Source organism: Verticillium nonalfalfae (genome assembly GCF_003724135.2).
Source record: "Verticillium nonalfalfae strain VnAa140/NRRL 66861 chromosome Unknown scaffold_42, whole genome shotgun sequence".
NCBI classification, from domain to species: Eukaryota; Fungi; Ascomycota; class Sordariomycetes; order Glomerellales; family Plectosphaerellaceae; genus Verticillium; species Verticillium nonalfalfae.
In genome coordinates this window covers 186617-210494 of record NW_021167267.1, presented here as the reverse complement: position 1 = coordinate 210494, position 23878 = coordinate 186617, and the positions used below count along the sequence as shown (strand labels likewise).

The 23878-nt window shown below is 56.8% G+C and overlaps 7 protein-coding genes and 2 non-coding genes across 9 annotated transcripts; 2 read left to right on the top strand and 7 right to left on the bottom strand.

Moving 5' to 3' along the window:
* Positions 1-1527: 1527 nt before the first annotated feature.
* D7B24_006243 (uncharacterized protein) lies at positions 1528-2250 on the bottom strand (the record flags this gene model as incomplete). The annotated part of the gene is made up of 1 exon (XM_028640380.1): positions 1528-2250. One exon carries the CDS (start codon positions 2248-2250, stop codon positions 1528-1530), a length of 723 nt encoding a protein of 240 aa, XP_028495492.1.
* Positions 2251-4072: 1822 nt separating this feature from the next.
* On the top strand, positions 4073-10312 carry TRMT1 (tRNA methyltransferase 1; the record flags this gene model as incomplete). Its single annotated transcript, XM_028640379.1, has 7 exons — positions 4073-4341; positions 4406-4814; positions 4907-5577; positions 6282-6293; positions 6361-7001; positions 7097-7329; positions 8132-10312. 7 exons carry the CDS (start codon positions 4073-4075, stop codon positions 10310-10312), a joined length of 4416 nt encoding a protein of 1471 aa, XP_028495491.1.
* Positions 10313-11410: 1098 nt separating this feature from the next.
* On the top strand, positions 11411-12904 carry D7B24_006241 (uncharacterized protein; the record flags this gene model as incomplete). Its single annotated transcript, XM_028640378.1, has 1 exon — positions 11411-12904. The coding sequence occupies one exon, from the start codon at positions 11411-11413 to the stop codon at positions 12902-12904; it is 1494 nt and encodes a 497-aa protein (XP_028495490.1).
* A 161-nt stretch (positions 12905-13065) lies between these two features.
* On the bottom strand, positions 13066-15525 carry D7B24_006240 (uncharacterized protein; the record flags this gene model as incomplete). Its single annotated transcript, XM_028640377.1, has 4 exons — positions 13066-14629; positions 14690-15101; positions 15180-15384; positions 15433-15525. 4 exons carry the CDS (start codon positions 15523-15525, stop codon positions 13066-13068), a joined length of 2274 nt encoding a protein of 757 aa, XP_028495489.1.
* A 1117-nt stretch (positions 15526-16642) lies between these two features.
* Positions 16643-16727, bottom strand: D7B24_006239. The gene has a single exon. It is a non-coding gene; the product is annotated as a tRNA-Trp (tRNA).
* Positions 16728-17046: 319 nt separating this feature from the next.
* On the bottom strand, positions 17047-17132 carry D7B24_006238. Its single transcript has one exon. It is a non-coding gene; the product is annotated as a tRNA-Trp (tRNA).
* Positions 17133-17685: 553 nt separating this feature from the next.
* D7B24_006237 (uncharacterized protein) lies at positions 17686-18444 on the bottom strand (the record flags this gene model as incomplete). The annotated part of the gene is made up of 1 exon (XM_028640376.1): positions 17686-18444. The coding sequence occupies one exon, from the start codon at positions 18442-18444 to the stop codon at positions 17686-17688; it is 759 nt and encodes a 252-aa protein (XP_028495488.1).
* Positions 18445-18707: 263 nt separating this feature from the next.
* On the bottom strand, positions 18708-20823 carry D7B24_006236 (uncharacterized protein; the record flags this gene model as incomplete). The annotated part of the gene is made up of 3 exons (XM_028640375.1): positions 18708-19461; positions 19520-19540; positions 20759-20823. The coding sequence occupies 3 exons, from the start codon at positions 20821-20823 to the stop codon at positions 18708-18710; spliced, it is 840 nt and encodes a 279-aa protein (XP_028495487.1).
* Positions 20824-21534: 711 nt separating this feature from the next.
* Positions 21535-22376, bottom strand: D7B24_006235 (uncharacterized protein; the record flags this gene model as incomplete). Its single annotated transcript, XM_028640374.1, has 2 exons — positions 21535-22037; positions 22094-22376. 2 exons carry the CDS (start codon positions 22374-22376, stop codon positions 21535-21537), a joined length of 786 nt encoding a protein of 261 aa, XP_028495486.1.
* Positions 22377-23878: the final 1502 nt, after the last annotated feature.

The following is a 23878-nucleotide window of genomic DNA, read 5'->3' as shown; positions in this document are numbered from 1 at the left end:
GGGGGGGAGGAGGAGGACTGACTCCTTGTATCAGGACGGCGGCGCAGCCTCCTGACAATGGTGGCCTCGTCCAACTTCCCACCAAACTCAGATGGCGTTCGCTTACCCCTGCCCTGGGGAGACGAGATACGAGGGTGAGGGGGGAAGGGGGGTGGTCGAGGACCTGCAGCGCGGAGACGCAGGCTATGCTTCCCCGAACTGGGCGGCATCACTATCTGCTCTGCAGGTTCGTCTCAATCTGAGCCTCACGGAGCGGGAGCCTCCTTGGGAAATCCCCCAACGCTGGGGATGATTCCCAACATGGGGGAACAGGGGGCGGGATTCGGTTGCCTTAGCCGGAGTTCAATGACGAAGTCCCCCGCCTTTTCTCGTCCTCCTCCTCTTCTTCCGTCCATCTTGCGGAGACCGGTCTGGAACGTCGTGAGGCTCTTTATAATCCCACTCACGCACGATTGCATTGCGTCGGAGGGAAATGCAAAGCAGAGCAAAGCAGAGGCAGAAGAGTGGCGTGGTGCCGGGGCGGCTTTTGCTTCTGCGCCGCGGCGGCACCTGTACTCCTCACCTCCTTCTGGTGCATTCGTGGGGCTGCCTCGGTGAAGCACGGAACGGCGAGCGGATGTTTTGATGTCGTTTCGATGACTGGGGTGCGCTGTTTCAGGACCGAATCGAATCCTCCCTGTCCTGTTGGGCTGCGCAGCAGTGTGCGGATACGTCGGTTCGGCCCTCGGTGCCGATACGAGCATCTCGCCAGATTGGCCGGTCGCGTCAGTGCTGCTGACGGATCGACGGCGTTGAGATCTACAATGACATGAGCCGGCGCTGTTCTCCGAAAATTAACTCAGGAACCATAATATGGAATAATGAGACGAAGGATCTGTGTGTTCAGATTCAGCCAAGATTTACCTCGAAGATCTGCCGTTCCTTATGCTTTGGGTCTTTGGGTTGCACCCGCTGGACGCAGAGATGCCCGAAGACGACCTATAACGCCGGTCTTGCATAGACAGTCGCAACAATAAGATGAAAGAAAGGCTTTTCTATCAGGTCCTACCTCGGAGGGGGGACGCGTGTAGCCATAGTTGGTAAATGAACTGAGTCCCCTGCCCCCGAGTCACATAACCCAAGTGGGAAAATCTGGGAGCACAGCCCATATTCCTGCCGAAATAAGAGATTTCCTTGAATGCTATAGAGTTTGCTATAATTTTGTTGACAGATACGTGCTTAATAGCCGTTGTCGGATGAGTTTGTCTCGATCTGCCATGGTCATGTTGAACATGTAAATTTGCTTAGACAATTACATTGATATCACGACCTGGGGACGAGAATGATCCCCATTCCCATCATTATCGTGGAATGAAAAATAGCGCCATGTTCCTCAACTCCTGCAGACATGTTGACATGAGCTTGTACCCGGTTGTCACCCAGCTCACCCATTACGAGAAGATGACCATACAAGATGCTGCTATGGGCAGAACCACCAATTTCGATCTCATAGGATAAAGTACGGTTGAGGATTTGCCTTGCAGCTGATCAGGATGACGCACGAGGATGTGGGCGGGTCACAACCATGCTATCGCGGGCAGCCTCCGTGTTGCCAGCTCTCCGCATAGCCATGGACGTGTAGAAGGAGGGGTCGTTGGCAGCCACGACGGCCCTCGTATAACGATAGGTCTCGAAGCACTCCATGATGGCCTGGTCGACGGTCTGGGTATCTTCGACAATGCCCGTGTTGAGCACGGCCTTGATCAGATCCTCGACGCCCTCAAACTCGGCCTGGTTGATACGGTAGCGGTCAGGCAAGCCAGAGTTATGAATCATGGCGAGCATGCCGGCGATGACCGTGTTGACGCCGGCCAAGATGGTGATGGGGATGCCATTCTGGAAAGCCATGGCGCCGACGCCGGTGAGGGCAGCGCCGACGAAGAGCTGCATCATCATGCCGGCCCAGCGGAGGAAGGCGACGGCGTGGAAGTAGAACAGATACTTGCGGCGCAAGGCACCGACGTCCCTGTAGAGGCCGCTCTGCAGTCTGCGGCGGGGTTTGAACCAGGATATCGACGTTGGAGGATAGAGGGGCGTCTGGTCCTCGGAGTCCATATCTGCCCCGACGGCTCGGGCGAAGATGGCTCGCTCGGAAGGGGTCAGGAAGCGGTAACGAACGTGTTTGCGTGGTGGCTTGCTGAGCAGGCTGGGGGTGCTGCTTGAAGGGTTGGGCAGAGGATCTGGTGGTGGCAGAGGTGCGTTGTCGGACATGAAGGGCAATGGCTGGTGGTCCCGAGGCGCAAAAGGTGGTGGATAGGCGTGGACGAATGGCTCTCGCGTTTTGGGTGTTTTTCGCAGAGCCCACACCGATGAAGATCAAGGAGAAATACGGAATCAAGGTGGATGTTGGTCTTTGGAAAATCTTATGCTTGCAATTGCAGTCAAGTCAAGCATTCACTCGTTCCTTCCTCCTCCTTATCAGGTTTCTCTCGAGGCAGGCAGGCTCCCGCCTTCTCGGGGTGAGCCTTCTACATCACAAGACGCTGCGGTAGGGCAGTCCGATGTTTGTGCACACGTGACACGACTCTTCTAACCCAGCCATATGAGTTGTGATTGGAAATGAGGGACAGCCCAGCGAAGTAGGTTTTGATGGTAATTGACTGGATGCTTCAGTGTAACATCGAGTGATACAGGTGCCTTGTCAGGTTGCGTGGTTGACTTCCGATCCCAATTTGGCCGTAATGCGTACTTCGGTGTCGAAAAGCTCCCATGTGGTTGAACAGACTATCAACAAAAAGGGACTAGTCGGCTCCTTTCTACTCTCGACATCATCATCACTTGCTTACTGATCTGAACGCCGTGATATGTGCCGGAGAGGAGGAAGGGCGGGCGTGAAGGTTTTCCTTGTTACAGAGGCAAATCATTAGGTAAAGAGTACAAACCACTCAAAAAGTCCAAAACTCTTCCTCGTAGGCAGATAGCGCAGGAAGCTTTCCCGGAAAGCAAGTGTTGGATTCAGGTGTATCCATCCTGTGCATGCAAATAAACTTTTTGCTCCCAAGTCAAGAACGCTACGAGGATCTGAACAGCAGAATTATCAGGAGGCCCCTTCGGAGATGGAACAGGGGGCTGATTAGGGGCCAAGGACTACGAGGACGCATACACAAGAGTTGCGGAGAGCCCTTCTAGCGGCGGAGGGCCAGAATTCAGATGTGTTTTACCCCCGAACCTATCATCTGTTGGCTGCGGACCTAGTCCGGAAGACCTGTTCACACTGCTAAATCCACGCTCTGATGAAAATCATGGGACGATTCTAGGAAGAGGCCAGGAAGAAGATTAGCGAAAGTGATCAGGCCATGATGAGGCGCTAATGTCGCACACTTCTTGGTGTTGGCAAGGAAAGATTACACGTCTTCTGGCCAAACGTAGCATTGGAGGCCACTTTGAGAGAATGCCAGAATTCTTCGGCGGACCAAGCCAACTACTGGTAATCAATAGCGGTCTAACGGGGCATCGAATCTTGAAAGAGCCCAAATATATCCAAAGCGACTGGGACGGTCGAAAGAGGCAGCAAAGAAGTTGCAGCGAGCGGTCTCGTCGTGCTGCAATAACATGTGGTAGCCTACCTACCTAGGTACCTCAAGGGGAGTGGCTGTGTCTTCAGCGCTCAACCAACATGTTTAAACATCTGCGGGTGATTGGCCATTGCCTTGGCCAAGTTGGCTACTGAAGACCTTTTAGTGGCCGACGGCATGCAGGTGGTTGGTTGCACGGCATGATGCACCGTTCCCTGCTGACTTCGGCTCAGCCTCCATAGAAGTTTCATAAAAAAGCTGTCGTCCAGCTCGTTAATCCTAGCCTTGTCAATGTCGTTTCTCGTCATTCACCTCACTTGATCTGTCAACAGAGCCTCGAACGGCTCTGCGACAAACAAAAGCACATGGCAGATCCGCTTTCGATCACAGCTAGCGTGATAGGGGTTGTCACGGCTGGCTTCGCCATATCTTCGAGCCTGTACCACATCGTTGATTCGTTCAAAGAGGCTCCGAAGGAGATGCATGCCTTCGCCTTAGACATTCATTTGACATCAACAATGCTGCAAAGCGTCTGCGAACTCATCGACCTGCATAAAAGTCTTTACAAAGCCCAGCTGCTTAATGTTATAAAAGATTTGCGTTGGCGCTTCAAGCAAATCCAAGATGTCATTGCCAAATGCCCACAGCCAGGGCATAAGTCCCTCCTTTATCGATTCAAGGTTCTTTTCATGAACCAAAGAATCACGGGTCTGATGAAGAAGCTAGAAGGAGTCAAGCAGACGATGAGCCTGACGCTGTCAATTGCTCAACTGGCCGAGAATCATCAGTAAGCCCATGCGTTATTGGATGGCACAACATTAGTGTCCTAATGGAGACTGAAACCTTTTCAGAGCATCATACTCGCGCGCTTCTCTCGGAACTCTCCGTCTAGAAGCCATGATCACTATTGAAAGGTCCCGAAGAGCCGTCTCGCAGCTCATGGACACTCCGGTTCAGCCGCAGATAGAGGCGGCCCAGCAACAGCAGATTGCCCACGATGAAAGACCCCAGGCGATGGCCACATGGATGTCACTGATGCTGTCAGCGCCAAACATACCCCTCGATCGCCGGTTGCCGAGTAATGAGATTGGGCAGATTGCCAGACAAAATGAGCGAGCTGTCGAGATTTACAACAAGCCAGGGCTTCGACCGAAGCCGATGGAGGGTCTGGAAGTAACGGCAACCAGATTCTCGGCCCAAGATATTGACAAAAGGGCCCTCGAAGAGCTCAATCTCGATTGGCAGACTTCTGCTGATAATGTGAGTATTGGCCATGCGTAGTTCTTCATCATCTCTGTGTACAGTCAGTAAGCCCGGTGCATCAGCAGCTGACCTCGTCCTTCTTTACCTAGTCTACTGTGCTTGTCACGAAAGATAAAAGGCCACTGAATGAGTTCGAAGTGGATATGGTTGCTGGGACTAGCATGGTTATCCGGGCTACGTCTAACCCGGACTGGCACGTCATGAACACACCTTTTATGAGCTTGGGACTCAAAGCGTTGGCGAATCGCTTGATAGAAGACTGGACGACATTCGACATCAAGGAGTTTTCTGATGAGATAGACGGTAACAATCATTTACATCCCGAATCTCATGTCAATGAGGTTCGAGGTGGCGACGAAGATTCAAAATTCGCAAGCTCATCTAATGAGTACGTGAATCAGTACTTGAATCGCCAGCCTTGGGCCTCGGAGGTGCGTCCGGAGTTCGCAGCGGGCGAGCCAAGAACATCCACTGGCGGTTTTCGCAACCAACAATCGAGACCCAATGGGCCGATCGCTGCGAGTCGTTCCGTTCCCGCGGGAGCACGGCCACCTTTACCTGACGACCTGGCTTCATTCTACAGTAATACGAGTTCATCGCCACGGCCGGCAGAGGGACGGAGAATCTTCCCTTACAGACCAGCTCAGGCCCCGGAGCCTAGTGAATACGCTTATGCCAACCCACCGCCCCAGCACCATCACAGCTTCGCCAGTCTTTATGACGAAGCACCACACAATCCAGTGCGCGAAAGGCACCCGTTGTATATGAGGGATCTATGGCGTCCCGACGCAAGAGAATTTGACTCGATACCACAGCACGGTTCGAGTCCCTATAACGATCGGATATATGGGTCACGACCAGCTCAAGATTACTTTACAGACGTCGACAACGCGCGACATTCTCAGGCCCCATCAATGTTTGCCAACCCAGGCCCGCATCAGCCTTCTTCTTCAACTGTTCCACATCACTATGATTCTCATCCATGGCATAGTCCCGGAAGTTGGCCAGCCAATGCTGTGAACTATCATGAGACTCCGTGGGATCGCGGAAACAGGTCAGCCAGCCACCCGCTCGGCCACGTTCAACCGGACCATATTGATGAACCAGGCTCGGTACCACTGTTCAGGAGAGGGCAGAGGACCCCGGGCCTAGTTTCATCGGAGGGTGAGACAGAGAGAAGAATATGGGCGTATAAGGAGCCCGAGAGATCCGTGCCGAACAGGGGTCCGGGGACCAGATCACATCGCCAGAAACGTACATCTGCCAGGCTAACACCGCGAAGGGCGAGGAGTCACAATGAATTGAAGGCTGAACAGAATACAACGGCTCCTATACCCCACGTTACTTTTGTTTCCAAAAGTAAGAGTGCAAGTCAGGGCTCCAACCGGTTCCCGTCGCAGCGGAAGCTCTCAACAGGCGATACAAAACCGTTGGATCTACCAAGTAACGAAGCCTTTGAAAAAGCACGACCGAGCAGTATGCACGCGAGAAATTTGCCATCGAGGTACAAGCCTGTAACTGTATCATCTGATCAAGAAAATAGCTCAGATGATCTCGCCCCCGATCAAGGATACGACTCCGGCGACGTTGCAGACGATGACGCAGGCGAATTTGGACAAGCCGGCCAAAGGGGGACAATCGACCAAGTTGAATTATTCGAAGTCGAGTCTGTAGACTCACGGCTGAGAGAACTAGACAGTATTTCCGTACCCGCGAAAAAGTCCAATGTTGAAGAGCCCCACCAACTTACAGAAATGATGGTGAAGGGACCAGTACAGGGACCGTTACCGAGCAATTCAACTACAGACAATGATGGCCCGTCATCGACTCCAGATACTGCACACGGTTTTGATATTCACCCCAAAGAGGCAAGCACAGGACAGCAAGACGGAAGGGAAATCAAGACTCTGTCACTAAGAAGACCCATGCCGCCACCCACGTCTCAAAAGCCGACTACCAGGGCGCGAGCAGCCAGCCGACTCACCGCTCAGATAGAAGAAGCGAATGGAAATCCAAACACCAGTGACTCTGAGGAGTCCATGTCGACCTTCGAGCCGCAGCTGCCACCGGTCATGGATGCACCAGGACCTGAACACGAGAGCCCCGTGCCAGTCTCGACAGCATGGCGAGGCGTAGTATCCCCGGTTCGACCACATCTTGTCCCCATTTACGTCAGGGGCAACGGTGAGTGGCTATCTTTCCCTGGTACTCTTGCAGGTTTGGAAGACGATCGCCGTACCTGCCCACCTTGTATCACGTTGTCTAATGTCATTCCACAGAATTAGGACAAACTTGGTATGCAGGACCGGAGCGTGTGTATGTTGAGCAGTTTTCACCGGAATACCTGCGTCCTTGCAGCATTGAATGCTGCTTGGATGGTCTTCATGGCCAAGACAGACAATATCTTCTCATCAGCACCGACTGGGTCAGCTTGGAGGCCTTAGAGTACCACGGCCTCAAGTACAAAGTCGCGTGGCAGCATTACCTCTATCTCAATCCAGTCATGACATACGTAGGTCGGCCGCCGGATGGCTCTGCAGGGATGGACATGTCCAGCTGACGAACATACCAGGACGATGTATTGACCTTGTTCAATTTCAGCTGGCATCTCCGCCAGGTGCACGTTTCTCGGCAGCTTCGCGGCCGCAGCGCTATGCCTGTCCCTCATATGAAGACCTCCCCTCCACCGCCGGCGCGATTTTTCAGTCAGCTCGAGTTGAATAAACCCATCAAGCGCTTGACTGGTGCAGGTGACTGGGCGACGCCGGAGGCCCAGGAGAAGGGGGGCGGGATCGGTCAGGGGGTGTGGAATGCAGTCCGGGCATCCTTTGATCTTGTATGTACAGTTGTACAAAGCATCAGCTGAGGGCGGAACACAGACATCAGTATATTTCAGCCCGCAATTCAGCACACGCTTTGAGCGCCTTTGTAAAAAACGGATTAGTGACTATTGAAGAAGAAAAGATAAGAGAGCTGGAACTCTAATGCTCTCAAATCCTTGAAATCTATAAAAGAGTCATTTGGAAACATTCTCGATACTAAAAAGAGGAAGTATCGCACATTGTGGAAGTCGTGATGCTCTCGTGGTGGGCAATATCGAGTGGGAGCGTGCCTGAGACCGCCTTCCTGATGGGCGCACGGCAGAACAACGCCCCACTGAAATTTCATCGACGGCTTCATCTGCCCTTGAGATTTCCAGGTCGAGCCAACCCAAAGAGCGTCGAAAACCCTCACTAGCGGCCCATCCCCTTTCTCACTGCATGTCTCTTCTAACCCTGTGTCGTTCTTTCCATCGAAGCTCAAACCGCTTGAAGCTCGCGCGCGCTGCCTCGCCTCTAGCGCTCTTGCCATCCTTCAGTTGCATCTCACGTAGGAGTCATCTCATCAACGACAACGTCCATCACCCCACCAAGCTCAGATTGGCCAGGGGCATCACCATGGCGTCTGCAGACCGCGGAGGCGCGCAGATGGCCGGTAGTGGCGGGGATTCGGTCACGTATGACGGCAAGGAGTACGATGTCATCCAGGAGGGCATGGCGAAAATACTCGTGCCTGGAGGCATGAAGGAGAACAAGGACAAGAACGCCCAGCAGGTCTTCTACAACCCCATCCAGCAATTTAACCGCGATCTCTCTGTCCTTGCTATCAAAGCATACGGCGAAGAGGTCATTGCCAACCGCAAGGGGCATCCCGCGGCGAAACGTCTCGACAACAAAGAGAAGAAGAGAAGACGTGGCGACGAGAACGATGGCAACGACCGCCCTGCCAAGGTCCAAGTATCCGAGGGCGAGGGGGAGGCCGAAGTGACGATCACAAAAACCAGCGACGCACCCGCTGCGCCTGCGACGGCCGCCGAGACTGAGGGCAATGGGAGAGCCGAGGAGCCAAAAAAGCCCGAGCCCCAGCCTCGCTTTACCGTTCTCGATGCGCTGTCTGCCTCGGGCCTGCGCGCCCTCCGCTACTCGCACGAGCTGCCCTTTGTCACATCGGTCACGGCGAACGACCTGACGAAATCGGCCGCCGAGTCGATCAAGCTCAACGTCAAGCACAACGGCCTCGAGGACAAGATTGCTGTCAACCACGACGATGCCATCGCCCACATGTACCGGCGCATCGCCGACGACCTCTCCAACAGGGACAGCCGCGGAAGGCCCAGCACCAAGAACAAGTACGACGTCATCGACCTGGACCCCTACGGCACTGCGGCTCCCTTTATCGACGCGGCACTCCAGGCCGTGCGTGACGACGGCGGCCTGCTCTGCGTCACGTGTACCGACGGCAGCCACTGGGCGGGCCACTGCTACGCCGAGAGGAGCTTCGCGCTGTACGGCGCCGTCCCCGTCAAGGGCATGCACTCGCACGAGGCGGGCCTGCGCCTGATCCTGCACACGCTGGCGTCGACGGCGGCGCGCCACGGGCTGCACGTCGAGCCGCTGCTGTCGCTGTCGATCGACTTTTACTGCCGGCTCTGGGTCCGCGTGACGAAGAGCGCCAACGCCATCAGCTACCTCGGCGGCAAGACCATGGTGGCGTACCAGTGCTCGGGGTGCACGGCGTGGGAGACGCAGTTCCTGGTGCGGACGCGGCCCGAGCCCAAGAAGAAGGGCGGCCACTTTTTCAAGCACAGCCTCGCCAAGGGCCCGCCGACGGACGGCGCGTGCCGGCACTGCGGCTCGGCGCAGCACATCGCAGGTCCCATGTACGGCGGCGCCATCCACGACCAGGGCTTCGTGCGGCGCGTGCTCGACCTGCTGCCGACGGCGGATCCGGCCGTCTACGGCACGCTGCCGCGCATCGAGGGCATGCTGACGACGGCGCTCGAGGAGTACCTGCCGGGGCCCGAGCCGGCGGGGGACGTGGACGCCAAGGAGGCGGCGCTCGCGCGCGTCGACCACAGCCCGTTCTTCATCATGCCGTCCAAGCTGGCCGGCGTCATCAACGCGCAGCAGGTGCCGGACAACATGTTCCGCGGCGCGCTGAAGCACCTCGGCTACCGCGTCACGCGCAGCCACTGCAGGCCCGGCAGCATCAAGACGGACGCGCCGTGGGACACGATCTGGTTCATCATGCGTGCGTGGGTGCGGCAGAAGGCGCCGGTCAAGACGGAGAAGATCCGACCGACGATGCCGGCGTACCGGCTCTTGGGGCTCGACAAGGAGGCTGCGGTGGCTGCAGAGGAAGCTGCGGTGGCTGCCGCGGACGCTGTGATGTCTGTCGAAGACGCAGGCGAGGACACGGTTGTGAGGGAGGTGGAGAGCACGGCGAGGCCGCCCGACGAGGCGGCGGCGCAGGACACGCACATGGGCGATGCCAGCGAGGCGGCGGCGGGCGAGGCCAGCGAGGCGACGCCGACGGAGGCCGACCTCCGCAAGACGCTCGTGTTTGACGATGCGCTCATCAGGCTGGGCAGGGCCAGGGACAACAGGAAACTCGTGCGCTACCAGCTGAACCCGCGCGAGAACTGGGGGCCCATGACGAGGGCCAAGGGAAAATGAGACGGCGTCCAGGCTCGATGGAAGCGGCAGGTGTTGAGCCAGTGCAGCGAGCAAAGGCAAAGTCAAAGTCGAGAAATAAAGATCGCATGTCTACCCTATCCGTGAGGCTCGATGCCCGACGTGAAGACAAGGTGGCCAAGGGTGGCAGTGATGCTGAGCACGTCTGTGAGCACGTCTGAGGTCACGTCTGTGAGTACGTCTGAAGTCACAGTCTGGGTCCCGCTGTTCCATTCCCTCGCAGCAGTCCGGTCATTTCCATCCAGCCTGCATCGCCAGCCTCATCAGTATAGAACCTGGATGAATGCAGTCTGTGACCTCGGTATCGGGTTGTATCCCAAGGGCAGGTTCTGTTTCTGGATACCATTCATAGAGAACCCAAACATTCGAGCCAAGCCATACCACCAGGCCCTCCAAGGCAGCCCAGGGCACACCCTTGGCCTCGTTGGTGAATGCAGATGCAGGAGATGCCGACCGTTAGCATTGTGCGAGGCTTGGGGTCCATGATGTCCAGTACACCTCGTATTTTATGGAGTCTAGGCGGCGATGTGTGTGTGTGTGTGTGTGTGCGGTGCGGTTGTTCTGCGTTCCCTGGCAGACGGTGGAAGGAGCCATCAAGGGTGCGTAGGTGCCTTCCTTCAGGGCATGGTACGGGGAGCAGGCACCATTTTACAGGGAGCAGGCACCGTTTTACGGGAAGCAGGCACCATAGACAGGGAGCAGGCACCATTTTAAGGGCAGCAGGTGCCATGAACAGGCAGCAGGCACCATGGACAGGCACGGGTCCATCCACCCAACAACAAAAGAACGGAACGCATCGCAAAGGTTAAGGGGAAATAACGCAATTGCGGACCACAATGCTTCATCAAAATGTCCCGTCGCACAACCCTCCTTACGTGAGAACACAAGACCCAGGCAGCAGTCGACCATCAAGCCCTGGGCGAGCCGACTGACGCCCGCCGCGATCGACAGTCAGCACGACGGAATCACCGGCAACGTCCTCCTACAAAACCTGGCGATAGCCTCATCGAGTATCGACTCTCCCTCCTTCCGCCCGCCATCTCTCACTCGTCTTCGGCATCCCTTTCTTCATTCGACATCATGTCATCACCCTCTATGCCTCAGGTCCACGGCGAGACACGCATCGCACTCGATGTCGTCGTCGAAGACGGACATGTCGTGTTCGACGCCAACGACACGCGGCAGCGCATCCCCGTCGAGGAAATCATCGCCATCTTCCCACTCCGCATCCCCGTCGACGCTGCGGCGCCGCGCTACATCCTCGTCCACCTTCACGAGGATGCATCCAGCGCAGACACCCCGTACCGCATCGGCAGCTTCGTCGCCGACACCCTGCCCCGAGAGCTGCTCGACCAACATCTGCTCTCGTCGTGGCCACGCCACCTTCACCGAGACAGGACCATCCACGTCGTCGTCTCCACAGGTTCCGGCCTCGGCATGGCATCCACGTTCTGGACCCTAGCACTCCAGCCCCTCCTCCGTTTCCTGCTCGACCAGGTCCACGACGTCGACAACGACGCCGACAAGGTCCATGACAGCTACCACCTGCTTGTCACCAAGACGGCGCACTGCGTCAAGGACTTTGCCGAAACCCGCTGGGCCGCCCGCCCTGCAGCACCTCTCGCCACCACTACCACCACCACTACCACCACCACCACCATCACAGCAGCAGCAACAGCAGCATCGTCACCGCAAAATGAGACCATCATCCTCCTCAGCGGCGACGGCGGCATCGTCGACCTCCTCAACGGCACAACCTCGCCCTCGCCACCCCCCGGTCCGCGACCCTCCCTCGTCCTCGTCCCCCTCGGCACAGCCAACGCCCTCTTCCACTCCCTCCACAAACCCCTCTACGCCCTGCCGCAAAGCCCCTCGCCCCTCGTCCTCGCCCTGCGCACCCTGGCCCGCGGCACGCCCGCCCCGCTGCCCTCCTTCCTGGCCTCGTTTCCCCAGGGCGCGACTCTCGTGAGCAGCGACCCCTCGACCTCTGTCGCGCCCCCAATCGCCACCCTCCACGGCGCCATTGTCGCCAGCTACGGCCTCCACGCCCAGCTCGTCTGGGAATCCGACACGCCCGCCTACCGCGCCCACGGCGCCGCCCGTTTCGGCATGGTCGCCGCCGCCCTGCTCGCCGAGTCGCACGCCTACCTGGCCGACGTCGACGGCGCTCCCGCCCCGGCCCCCGCCCCGGCCGCCGGTGGCGGTGGCGGCTGGGGCTACGTGCTCGCGACCCTCGTGTCGAGCCTCGAGCGCACCTTTACCATTTCGCCCGACAGCGCGCCACTCGGCCGCCGCCTGCGAGTCGTGCGGTTCGGCGCCCTCGGCGGCGAGCGCACCATGGACATCATGAAGGCGGCGTATGACGGCGGCCGGCACGTCGCCATGGACGACGTTGCGTACGAGGAGGTTGAGGCCCTCACGGTCACAGTCCGGGAGGAGGACGCGCGGTGGCGCAAGGTCTGTGTCGATGGCACTATTGTCGAGGTGCCCGTGGGTGGCAGTTTTGAGGTCCGGACCGTCGAGGGGGCACTGTTTGATGTTGTCGTCGATCCCTTGATCGCGGGTTCTCCTTGATGGCACGCAGCTCGGTTCTCCACCCGTCACGGCACGAATGATGACTGTCAAGCGACGCATGTCAGGCGACGCATAGTACGTAGACCCAAGGTAGGTTGTGCTGGATCACACATTCTTATCAATCACTGAGATGCGAACATCAAGTCGATCCTCGACCAGGGCTAGCCCCTCAGAAGCTTGGCCACCCTCTTCTCGACGCTCTCCTCAAACTCCGTCGTCCCCCTCTCCAGCTTGCTCAGCTTGCCGGCCCGTAGCTTGTACACCATGCGTCGCCGCGGCGCCGCCTCGTCCTCCGAGTCATCCTCCGCCTCGTCGTCGCTGTCCTCTATCTGGCCCTCCACCGCCCCGCGCATGAACCACCGGTCGTGGCTCACGAGCACCACCGCCCCCTCCCAGTCACTGAGCGCCTCGCGCATGGCCGTGACCGTCTCGTAGTCCAGGTGCGTCGTCACCTCGTCGAGGATGAGGCACTGCGGGCATTTCCAGAGGAGCCTGGCGAGCTCGCACCGCACGAGCTGCCCGCCCGAGAGCTTGGTCAGGGGCACGTCTGACGCCGTGCGACCTGGCAGCCCGAGCGATCCGAGCAGGCCGCGCAGTTCGCCTTCGTCGAGCTCGCCCTCCACCTCGCTGGTCAGCAGCGACAGAGCCGTCAACGACTCGTCGGCGCGGCCCATCGCCTGCAGCGCCTCGACCGCGTGCTGGGAGTAGTATCCCAGCTTCAGCCGTGGATGCCTCGTCACCGTGCCCGAGGTCGGCTTTGTCTCGTCGACGAGAAGCCTGATCAGAGTCGACTTGCCGGCGCCGTTGAGGCCTAGGATGCCAACGCGATCCCCCATGTGCACCGTCAGGCTGACGTCCTGCAGCACGGGCGGCGTGGGCGTCTTGGTCCTCACCTTTGTTGGGTAGCGGAACGTGGCATTCTCCACCGACAGCAGTGCGCCCGGGAAGCGCAGATCCGGCGGCTGCGGCATGATGAAGCTCACAGACCGCTCATCCTGGGGCACATCGATTTCCGCGCGCGCCGTGAGGTGGTATCCGGCCAGGTCGCGGTTCAGCTTGAAGCGACCGCCCTTAGCGCTGACCGTCAGGCCCATGCGGTTGTCGAGTTTCTTCTGCCGCGACTTGGCCTGGCGCAGCTTGTTCTGGTCGTCGTTCGCTTTGCCGGCTTTCATGTTGTTCTGGATGCTCTGCTGGATATGGGCCTTCTGCTTGTTCTGTGCCTCCTGCATCTTGGTCAGGTAGAGCTTTTTCTCGGACAGGGACGATTCATAGGTGGGCAAATCTCCGTGGAAATAGGTCAGCTGCTTGTCCTTGACAATGAGCAAGTCGGTGCAGACGCTGATAAAGTCTCGGTCGTGGGAGACGAGAATCAGAGTCGGTGCCGCGTCATCGTCGTCGAGAGACTCGAGATATTTTTGTAGCCAAATGATTCCCAGCAAGTCCAAGTAGTTGGTCGGCTCGTCGAGAATCAAAATATCCGTCTCTTGCAGTAAAGCCGTAGCAAGGGCTGCTCGCATGCGCCACCCGCCCGACAGGCTCGTAACTGGCTTCGCCATGTACGCGTCGGTGAAGCCCAGACCGGTCAAGATCTTTTTGGCGTTAGACTCGATCTCGGCCATCCTTGTGGGCTCAACCTGCAGCTGCAGGTCTGCCATCATGTCGAGAGCCTCTTGCGTCTCGTCCCTCAATGTTTCAGGCGAGATGTCTTCCCCTGCTTGTTCGATCCTTGAAATATGTCAATTTCGCAGGGTTCTGCTGCCAGGCTCATACAGTAAAGATTCTCACATGGCTTTCGACTCGGCCGTTGTCTTCTCAAAGGCCGTCAAGGCCTTACGCGCCGCCATGCCGCGGGCGCCACTTCGCAGCCGCGCATCCTTGTCGAGCTGGAAGAGGTGCTTTTGATTCCTCGCGTGGCGGATGGTGCGAAGAGCCCGCACGGAGCCCATGGGGTCCGTGGCATTGATGCCGGCTGACAGCGCCCGGATGTCCTGCTCGACATCGGAGCGCGCCGTGGCCTTCTCAATGACGTCCTCGAGCACCGAGCCCTGCTCACGAGATGGCGTTTCAGCACTCGAAGCAGCCCCCGGCGGGGGTGCGTCGGTGTTGGTGCCACGGGCATCCGTCTGTTGCAAGATGGAGATGCGCGCCTCTTCGGGGATGCCGGGGATGAGCTTCTCGGCAATGGCTTTGAGGAGGGCTGGCGCATCGTCAGCAGGCAGGTCTCGTGAGTAGAAGAGATGCGTCTTCTCGTAAGTAGGAGAGACGAGAGACTCACTTGACTTTCCGGAACCGTTCCTGCCCACGAGGGCATACCGCTGGCCAGCCTTCAGCCTGAGCTTGGCATCAGACAGGAGCTCGAGGCCTTCGGCGCGCGCTTTCGCCTTTGCCTTGGAGGCGGCTACCTTTTTCTTCGGCTCGCCCGATGCGGCTTCCGAAGCTGGGCCGGCGACGACGGTGATGCAGAGTCCTTCGATGTCGAGCTGGGCGTGTCAGTATGTTTTCGAGCCTTGCAGGACGGGCCAGCCTACTTCGCGGTAGTCAACCGTCTTGATGTCGAAGCGCGTCTGCTTGCTGGTGCACAAGATGGTGGCCACGGATTCGGATGCAATTGAAGTCAACATGGTGCTGCTGATGAATGCTCTACTGGGGGTTCAGGGTTGTCGGTAACTGCAAGGGTTGCTTGCTGTCGAACGAGCGTCGTCTTTTTATCGGTGCCGGCCGATCTGGAGGTCAATAAAGCGGCACAATGAGGGGATGCTGGCCATGGGGGCTTTTATCATCTCCCGGCTGCATGTCAATTGATGGATGGCCCGTTGGCATTTTCATCTCGCCGAGTCAAGTTTTGATTCTCAATGCTTGGGAGCAGGTGTTGGTGTGCCGTCCGCAAGTGGCAAGTGACGTCGGGCTGTACCTCCTCAGATGGGAGCTAGAGGAGACAGATGTACCACGCCAAGGGACCCTTTCGGGGAGGGAGATCACCCAGGAGACCTGCTGGCCAACTTGCCCAGCCCATCTACCTAGGTACCTAGGGTACCTTTCCTAGTAGATACCTTAGGTACCCGCAACCACCTCAGGTAAGGAATCAAGTCCCTAGGCACGCACGTAGGCGAGCAGATCAACGCCCCGTCCAGTGAGTCGCGGCCGTCTCGCCAGTGACTCACGCCGGAATTAGGGGTCGAAGACGCCTTCATATGCCCACGGCTGCCGAACCCCACATGTCATCTGCAGCATGAGGGGCACGACGCATGATCGGTCTCAGATGCTCCGTTCAACGACTCCAGGCTGAGGGGAACATGAAAAGAACACAACCTCACCCTCAAGCTGTTTTCTACACAATGCTCTGGGTACCCTATATTGACTCCCTAGCTTGATGGTAGAGGAAGCTTTGGACCGGGATTTGTTAGCACCCAAACGTAGAAAGACTACTGCGCGGCCCGCCCTGGCTAGGTGCAACCCTCGCCAGTCTCACGGCCGCAGTCAAGATCACCAAAAAGATAGATGAGGGACACCCGATTTGAACGGATAACCTTCAGGACACTCCATGACTGGAATCTGACTATTGGGGTGATTAGAACGTGCCATGCACCACCACGTGAGGGCCTTCACTTACCGCGCTACCGTTGCGCCAGCCCCCCAACTCTGCACGCCCACGGCGCACTGCCAGGATGATGAGCGAATTCCAACCATCGTGAGGGAGCAAAAGGATACAAAGTATGCTGCATGGAACGGCAAAAGCAATGAGGCACACCCGATTCGAACGGATAACCTTCAGGAATCTCCAGAAGAACTGGAATCTGACGCGCTACCGTTGCGCCAGCGCCCCATTGATGGTGAAAAAGGCAAAACTCGGTCCCTCATGTCCGTCGAAGCGGGGGTGAATGAAGCGGGTCAAAAATCCAGGATCCAAACAACTGACTGCACACGTCGTAAAGGCAGACAAAGGTGGCCAAGAGATCGACAAAGAAATGTCCCACTAAATAAGAGAGCTCTCAATTTACAAGTAGATCGACGCCCACCCATGCCCCGCTGCCATGTAGTAAGCCTCTCTCTCACTTACTGTAGAGCCTTTTAACAGGACACTTCATTCTTCCAAGTGCTTGGTGGCCTGCCCAAAAGGGCAAAGAGCAAAAAAGATCTCAGATTGAGGCACACCCGATTCGAACGGATAACCTTCAGGAATCTCCAGAAAGAACTGGAATCTGACGCGCTACCGTTGCGCCAGCGCCCCAATTGGATGTTCAATCGTTCCTTTGGCGTGCATCATGTCGACAGATGCTAGGAGAGCTGCGATCATGGCAGACTTTCATGGGAGGTTTACATGAAAGAAATGGCACAATGAAGGTTACAACATACTTACAGCACACGCTCGAAAGTCATGTCGTATGCGTGGTCAGAGCTTTGATCGGCTGTCGCACTGGCCACGTCTTTATTCCTTTTCTTGAAAGCGTAGAGGCGCCGCTCTGGGCACCCTTCACTTTGATGCTCAATCGACTCACAAGTGTTGCTTGGCTGCGTGAATCGACGAGACAACATCTTTGGCTTACTCGCAAGACTTAATTTGCTGAAACAGGCTGTCTATTTCCAGTACTTTACTTTGAGGTCTCATTTGGCGAAATGTTGAGTGTATGATCAAGGCGCATTCGTCCTTGATGTCAAAAGACCAAAGATAGGGGGCGACCACTCAGCCTTGAAATGCGTACGGGAATATTTATGATACAAGGACTCATCAGACCCCCATCGGCCGCGCACCAAAGAAAAGTTGGAACCTTACAGACAAGCCATTAGCGACCACTTTGTTCGACTACATGAGATCGCGGCGTCAACTTGCTGCTCTCGCAATCAGCAGAAACAGACCGCATCTGGCGCAACACCCTGTCGCCACGCATCTGGGTAAACCCCTTGAGCACTCTGTACGCTGGCGAGCACCTTGGCGATGACTCATCCATCATCATCTCGATCTGCTCCAGCGACAAGTCCTTCATCTCGGGCACCAAAAAGTACGCAAAGGCAAGAGAGAGGCAGCAGGTCGAGCCGAGAATGAAGAAGATCTTGGGCCCCAGGTTCGCCTCGCCCTTGTTCCCGCCGACGAGAAAGGGTGTGCACGTGGCGATGACGCAGTTCCAGAACCAGTTTGACGCCGTCGAGATTCCGATGCCGCGCGAGCGCATGGGCAGGGAGAACGACTCGCCGACTACCACCCAGGCGGTTGGCCCCCACGTAATGGCGAAGCAGAATATGTTCATGCAGATGAGGGCGATCATGGCCCTGACGGCGAAGAGGTTGTTTTGATCGCGCCGGCCCTCCGTGGTGCCGATGCACGCAATCGTGAATTGGATGATGATCATCCCGATGGCGCCGTAGATGAGCAGAGGACGCCGACCGAACCTGTCTATGGTGAAAAAGGAGATGGGCGTGGAACAGACGTTGACCAGCGTGAAGATGAGCGCGATGAGAAAGGGATTGTCGACAGCGCCCAGTTGCTGAAAGAACGTCACGCCAAAGTAGAATATAAAGTTGATCCCCGTCAGCTGCTGCATCATTTGGATGGACATACCGAGTATTGTGCGCCGAGCAGGACTGCTACCGTTTCGTATCGGACCCTTGAAGCACAGGAGCCAGGAGCCAATGTAGCTGGTGCGAGGGATAAGGTACAGCTCGTACTCGCGGCTGGCTACTAGCTCGGCGATCTCATCCTTTACACATTCAGAGTCGATGGGTTGTCCCCGGACGCGAGCCAAGGCCCTCTTGGCTTCCGAAATCTGACCTTTCTTAATCAAGTATCGAGGCGATTCGGCTGCCAACGTTAATGGTTTTCCTTGCGTGCAAAAAACAAAAAGGGAAGGGGAGGGACTTTACGCAACACGGCGAGGCCAATCCCTAGGATCATAGCCCACAAGAACTGGACGCCTATCGGGATCCTATAGGCGCCACTGTCGTCTCGACCTTCGGCCGAGTACACAGCCGAGTTGGCCAGCAGAACCCCCAAGCTGATACAAAACTGATACGCCGCTATAAATGCCCCTCGACACCGCTTAGGGGCAATCTCCGAGATGTACATGACAATGACGGCCGAGATGAAGCCAAGGCCAAGGCCGGCGATCAGCCTCCCCAGCACGAACAGTACAACATGGTGTTCGGCACACATCTGCAGAGCATTTCCAACGCAGAGAATCAGGCTCCCGAGGACGACATTCTTTCGCCGTCCGAACGTATCTGCCATGTCGCCAGCCACGAGAGCTCCAACCAAGACACCACAGGCCAGAATGCTGGTCATGAGCGCCTTGTGGCTGGCGGTAAGGCCGAACTCGGTCGTCTTCTTGTCAACGGGCGCGTAGGTCGTATAATCGAAATCGACATTGGTGTACAGCTCGATGAAGTAGGAGGTGCCGAGGAGCCCGGACATGACAGCCGTTTGGTACCCGAAACAAATGCCGCCAAAGGCAGCAAAGGCGCAGATGATGTATGTCTTATGCGTCGACGGTGCTTCTATACGGCTGAGGTCGACTTCACGATAGTGAACTGCATCCTCAGAGTCGTTCATTCTGGATGTCGTTGCTCTCACGCAGGCATATGATTGGGTAGATGCCTTTTTCCCGGCGGGTTCTTGGCAGCCACGTGTAAGTGAACCACTCAATCCTGCGATGTCCAGTGTTCGCTCCCAGGGCTAAAGAGACAGTCGATGAAAAGACGCTGAGCCTGTATCTTTTATAAATCGTCCAGTCCTCGATATCTCTAGCTTTTTCTTTTTGTCATTAGACTTCGACAGTTTGCAACCAGGCATCGAGGGGCCGTCAACGCCAGGCGTCAGCCACTTCTCTGACCACCAATTCATCATCGCGAAGGCATTTATGTAATGCAAAAGCGCACCATTGCCACTGGCGTATAATGTCATTCGCCGTCTTCCACCTTGTTACTGAAAACCTTTTCAACCGTAGATGACCCTACGCCGAAGCCGATTTTGGGTGGCGTATAGGCCAAGCCAAACGCCGTTCGCCTGTCAAGCTTAGGCCTCTATCTCAAAGCTTCATTCAAATAACTAACGCGGGACCCGCGGCGACAAAACTTTTCAGCGCGCAGACTTCATCCACGCCATTTGCACCTGCTCTAGGACTTTGTAGCAAGTCGTGGTGGACATCTCGGCAGTCGTTCTATCGACTTCACAAATTGGGTAGCACTCATATTAATTACTTGAACATGCTCTCATGAGTGATGCGAATATATCTATCACTTTAGTGTCATGTCTCGCATTGGAGACCTCTCATCTTCGCCATCCCAACAACGGATAATGCCAACATCCAAACACCTGATAGTAGCCACGCCTCGGCGGTGATAACGCGGCAAAATGACTGCGCTACCTACTGCGAATACCGTGAGAACCGGCTCACCCCATGGCGCTGAACCCTAAAAAGAAGGTTGAAGGCAAGGCAGTGAGCCAGATCGCCGCAGCCCCAGGCTCACCAACGAGACTGCTTGCCGACACCTGTGCTCTCTAGCTGCCGGAAACACAGCTTCGAGGTCTAGCAAGCTTCTCGTCATGTTGTTTAAAGACCGGCCTAGATCCATCCGCTCACTGTCTGCTGAGCAGGCCGGTCACGACTAGGCATCATTTCACCCACAGGCGAAGAAGCCGTGCGTTCCTCGGAGTCTCGATCCCCAATATGGCCTTCATTTCCAGAGCCATTTTCAAAAGCCACTCGATGGGAGATGAGGCACGATCAAGACAAGTGTCGTACGCGATGGAAGCGTTGCGAGAGCGATAAGGAACCGAACACGACCCACGGGAGAGTGAAGCCTCCGCCTAACAGGAGCAGCAGACGGGGTTGAAATGAGAATGTAACGTGGAGCAAAACTAACGTCAATCCCAAGGTCACGTCAGGTGTGGGAATGTCGCGGAGGGACTCCAGTTGGACAAAGCGCATGCCTCGTTGGGTTCTGTGACGTACACACAGTCTGACGCCTTCCGCGTGTTGAAGCGCCGGCTAGAGCTGTCGTGGCTGATCATTTGTAAACAGGCAGCCCCAAGTGGCCGGAATGAATGTGGAATAAAAACTGGCGTGTAGAGTTCATGCCTCAGAGGGGTGCATGCCAACACGCACGCCTTCTGGAATGTGGAGCCTCGCCTGACAGTTCTGCTGATCCGAATTGTAGGGTCCACCAAGACACGACTAGAAGCATAAGGGAACGACACTTGAATGTGTGCAATGCCGTGATGTTATTCTTTACCAGGGCGAGAAATATTAAGGGGTAATAGGTACGGGCGAGAAACAGCCTCACCGGGGGGGAATCGTAATCGTAGGTACAACATCGCGTCCCAAGGTATATGCGCACGGAAAACAAAAAAGCTCCAATCCAACCACCTCTTCTCCAAATCCCCTCCTCCTATGCCCTGCCGTACAAGCTGTAGTACCAGTGCTATCGCAGAAACAGGATGTCGTAAAAGTTGTCGCTCCACATGTTGGAGGAAATCATAGGTGGTTCAAACAAAAGGCCGAACAAACAACATCGCAACAATGCACGGAATTTTTGATGTGTTGTGTGCCCATCACGCCAGCGCCTTTCCTTATCGTCAGACTCATCAGTCGTGACACGTTGGTCACCCAACGTTCCGAAGTGATTTGAGCGGACAATGATCAGAAAAGGGCGAAGAGGAAGGCCATGCTGGCAACAAGGGCCAGGCTGGCGGGGCCGTTGGCCAACGCGGCAGAGTCCTGGTTGACTTGGCTGGGCGAGGGGGCAGCCGCAGCGGTCGTCTCGAGGACGGTGGGCGCGGCAGAGTGGAAGGTGGACGAGGCGCGAGTAGAGGTGGTGTTGGCAGCCGCGATCAAGGTGCTGCGGCTAGTGGGCACCGCACTCGAGGTGACAGGCACATGGGTCGTGCTGTTGATGGAAGCGACGGTGCTCGACTCGATGACAGGGGCGGACGTGGTCTCGACGATGACGGAAGAGGTGCTCGTGGTGGTAGTGGAGGGAAGCTTGTAGGCGGAGGAGGTAGAGGTGGCCTTGGGCAGGTCGGAAGTCAGGGCGCCGGTGACACCAAATTTGATGGCGCACTCCTTGAGGTTGAGACCGTTGGGGCAGCACCAGGTCTCGACCTGGGCGTCGTGGGTGCAGTAGAAATTGCCCAAGCAAGAGCCTTGAGACGGTGTTAGTGAACAGCACGCGCGACGAAGCACGTCGACAAGAACTTACTGCCAGTGCCGGTGGAGCAGCAAGACTCGTTGGCCGCCGGGTTGTAGCAGTGGACGGAAGAGTCGGAGGAGCTGCACTGAAGGTAGCCGGTGCCGCAGGCCTCGGCGCAAGTGCTGCCTTCGCCGGCGCAGACCTCGTCCTCGGGCTGGTACCCATCAGATTGGCGGCGCAGGAGACCAAAGTCGCGAGTGGACTGGCTGGCGCGGGTGAAGGCGATGAACTCCTGGGCGGCAGCGGAGGTGGCGAGGACCAGGACGGTCAGAGATGCGAGAGAGTACTGCATTGTGATGGTGTAGGGTGATGAGCGTGATTTTGGGCGGTGTATCTCGATGAGGTCGTAGGTGAGGGCGAAAACGAAAGACTGACGGCGTAGAGATTCTCAAAGAGCGTGTCGTTTCTGGCGTTGTTTAATGAGAGGAATGAGCCAAAAAGGAGCTCTGTTTGCTGTCGCGGGAAAAAAGAATGACTGGGCTGAAAAAGCCTGGGGACCTGAGGTTTGACGACGATGGGGGTGACAGGAGGTGGAAACGGAGAACAGACGAGGGGGTACGGGCCCAGTGCTGGGGTTTTGGGCAGTGAAGAGGGAAAATGGGCGAGCACGGGCTCAGGGAAGGGGCAGTGCGCTTCGCGCATACCCACGCTGCCCACGCTGCCCATGTTGCCCGTGCTGCCCATGTGCTGGAAAGGATCGCCTCTGTAATTTGACATGGGTTCTGGCGAGACTTGGCACCTTCCTTGTCTTTGCCTGTCCTTTCCTTGTCGCTCGCCCTGAGAGTGGTCAGAATCGCGGCAGCAACTTCCAGATTGCTGTGTTGCCGCGCTGTCCCGTCTGATAGTCTGATGGGCGAGACAATCGCAGGCGAGCTCGGCCGGCCTGGCCTTCTCCCTTGGGCAGGACTCATCAGCGAGAGGTAGTAGCGACCAACAAGCGCAGTGAGGTGAGGGTCACGACAACCGTGGATTGTACCGAAACACTGGCCAGGGGAAGGGGACCACCTGGCCTCCTCCTTCTGGGTCAGACGCCTCACCTTGCCAGTGCGTTGGGCAAGTGCTGTGCGACAACGTGGTTGCTGAGTTGGCAGTCGGACTTGCCTCTCCTTCCCTTCATCCATCACCATGTCAAGCTGTGCCATGGTTGTTACCCAAATAGAACATCAGCAGCAGCGTCACTCACTCCATCACATCCAACGCAACCTGCAGATCCGCCCCTCCCAAGCGCTGGCCAGCACAAGTATCGTCATCGTCCACTGGCCACTGACTTCATTGACTTGACAACCAGTTCGAGGGGGAGGGCCGGGGGGCCGAACCGAAAAGAAACGAATCCAGACCTCTTAGTCGCCACGTCCCCATCATGTCCGGGATAAGGGGAAATGAGCAGTCTCGTCAGGACCAATCTTAGGAGATGAAGTCCTGCAAGCACGACTAGGGTCATGCGCTCTGACTGGCTGCTGTTATCTGCCGCATGAAGCACGGACCAGCGGGTACCTTGCAGCGTCTGCAGCGTACAAGGCCAGTCGTTCCTCCTTCTGCTTTTGACCAATGGGGAATCAAAGAACAAGGACCAGCACCGTCGCGCTGCCGCGTTTCAGGTCTCGAGGGCATGAGTACCATCACGCTCCCTCGACTACTGGCCCCACGATCCCCACGGCGCGAATGAAGCCACGAGCCTTTTGATCTCGCGATCGCGTTTTTATGCCTCCACGAAGGGAAGAAGAAAATTCTTGCAAGCCCATACGGCCATCAACTGGTTCACCTCGTCATTCTTCCCACGAGTCAACAATCGCT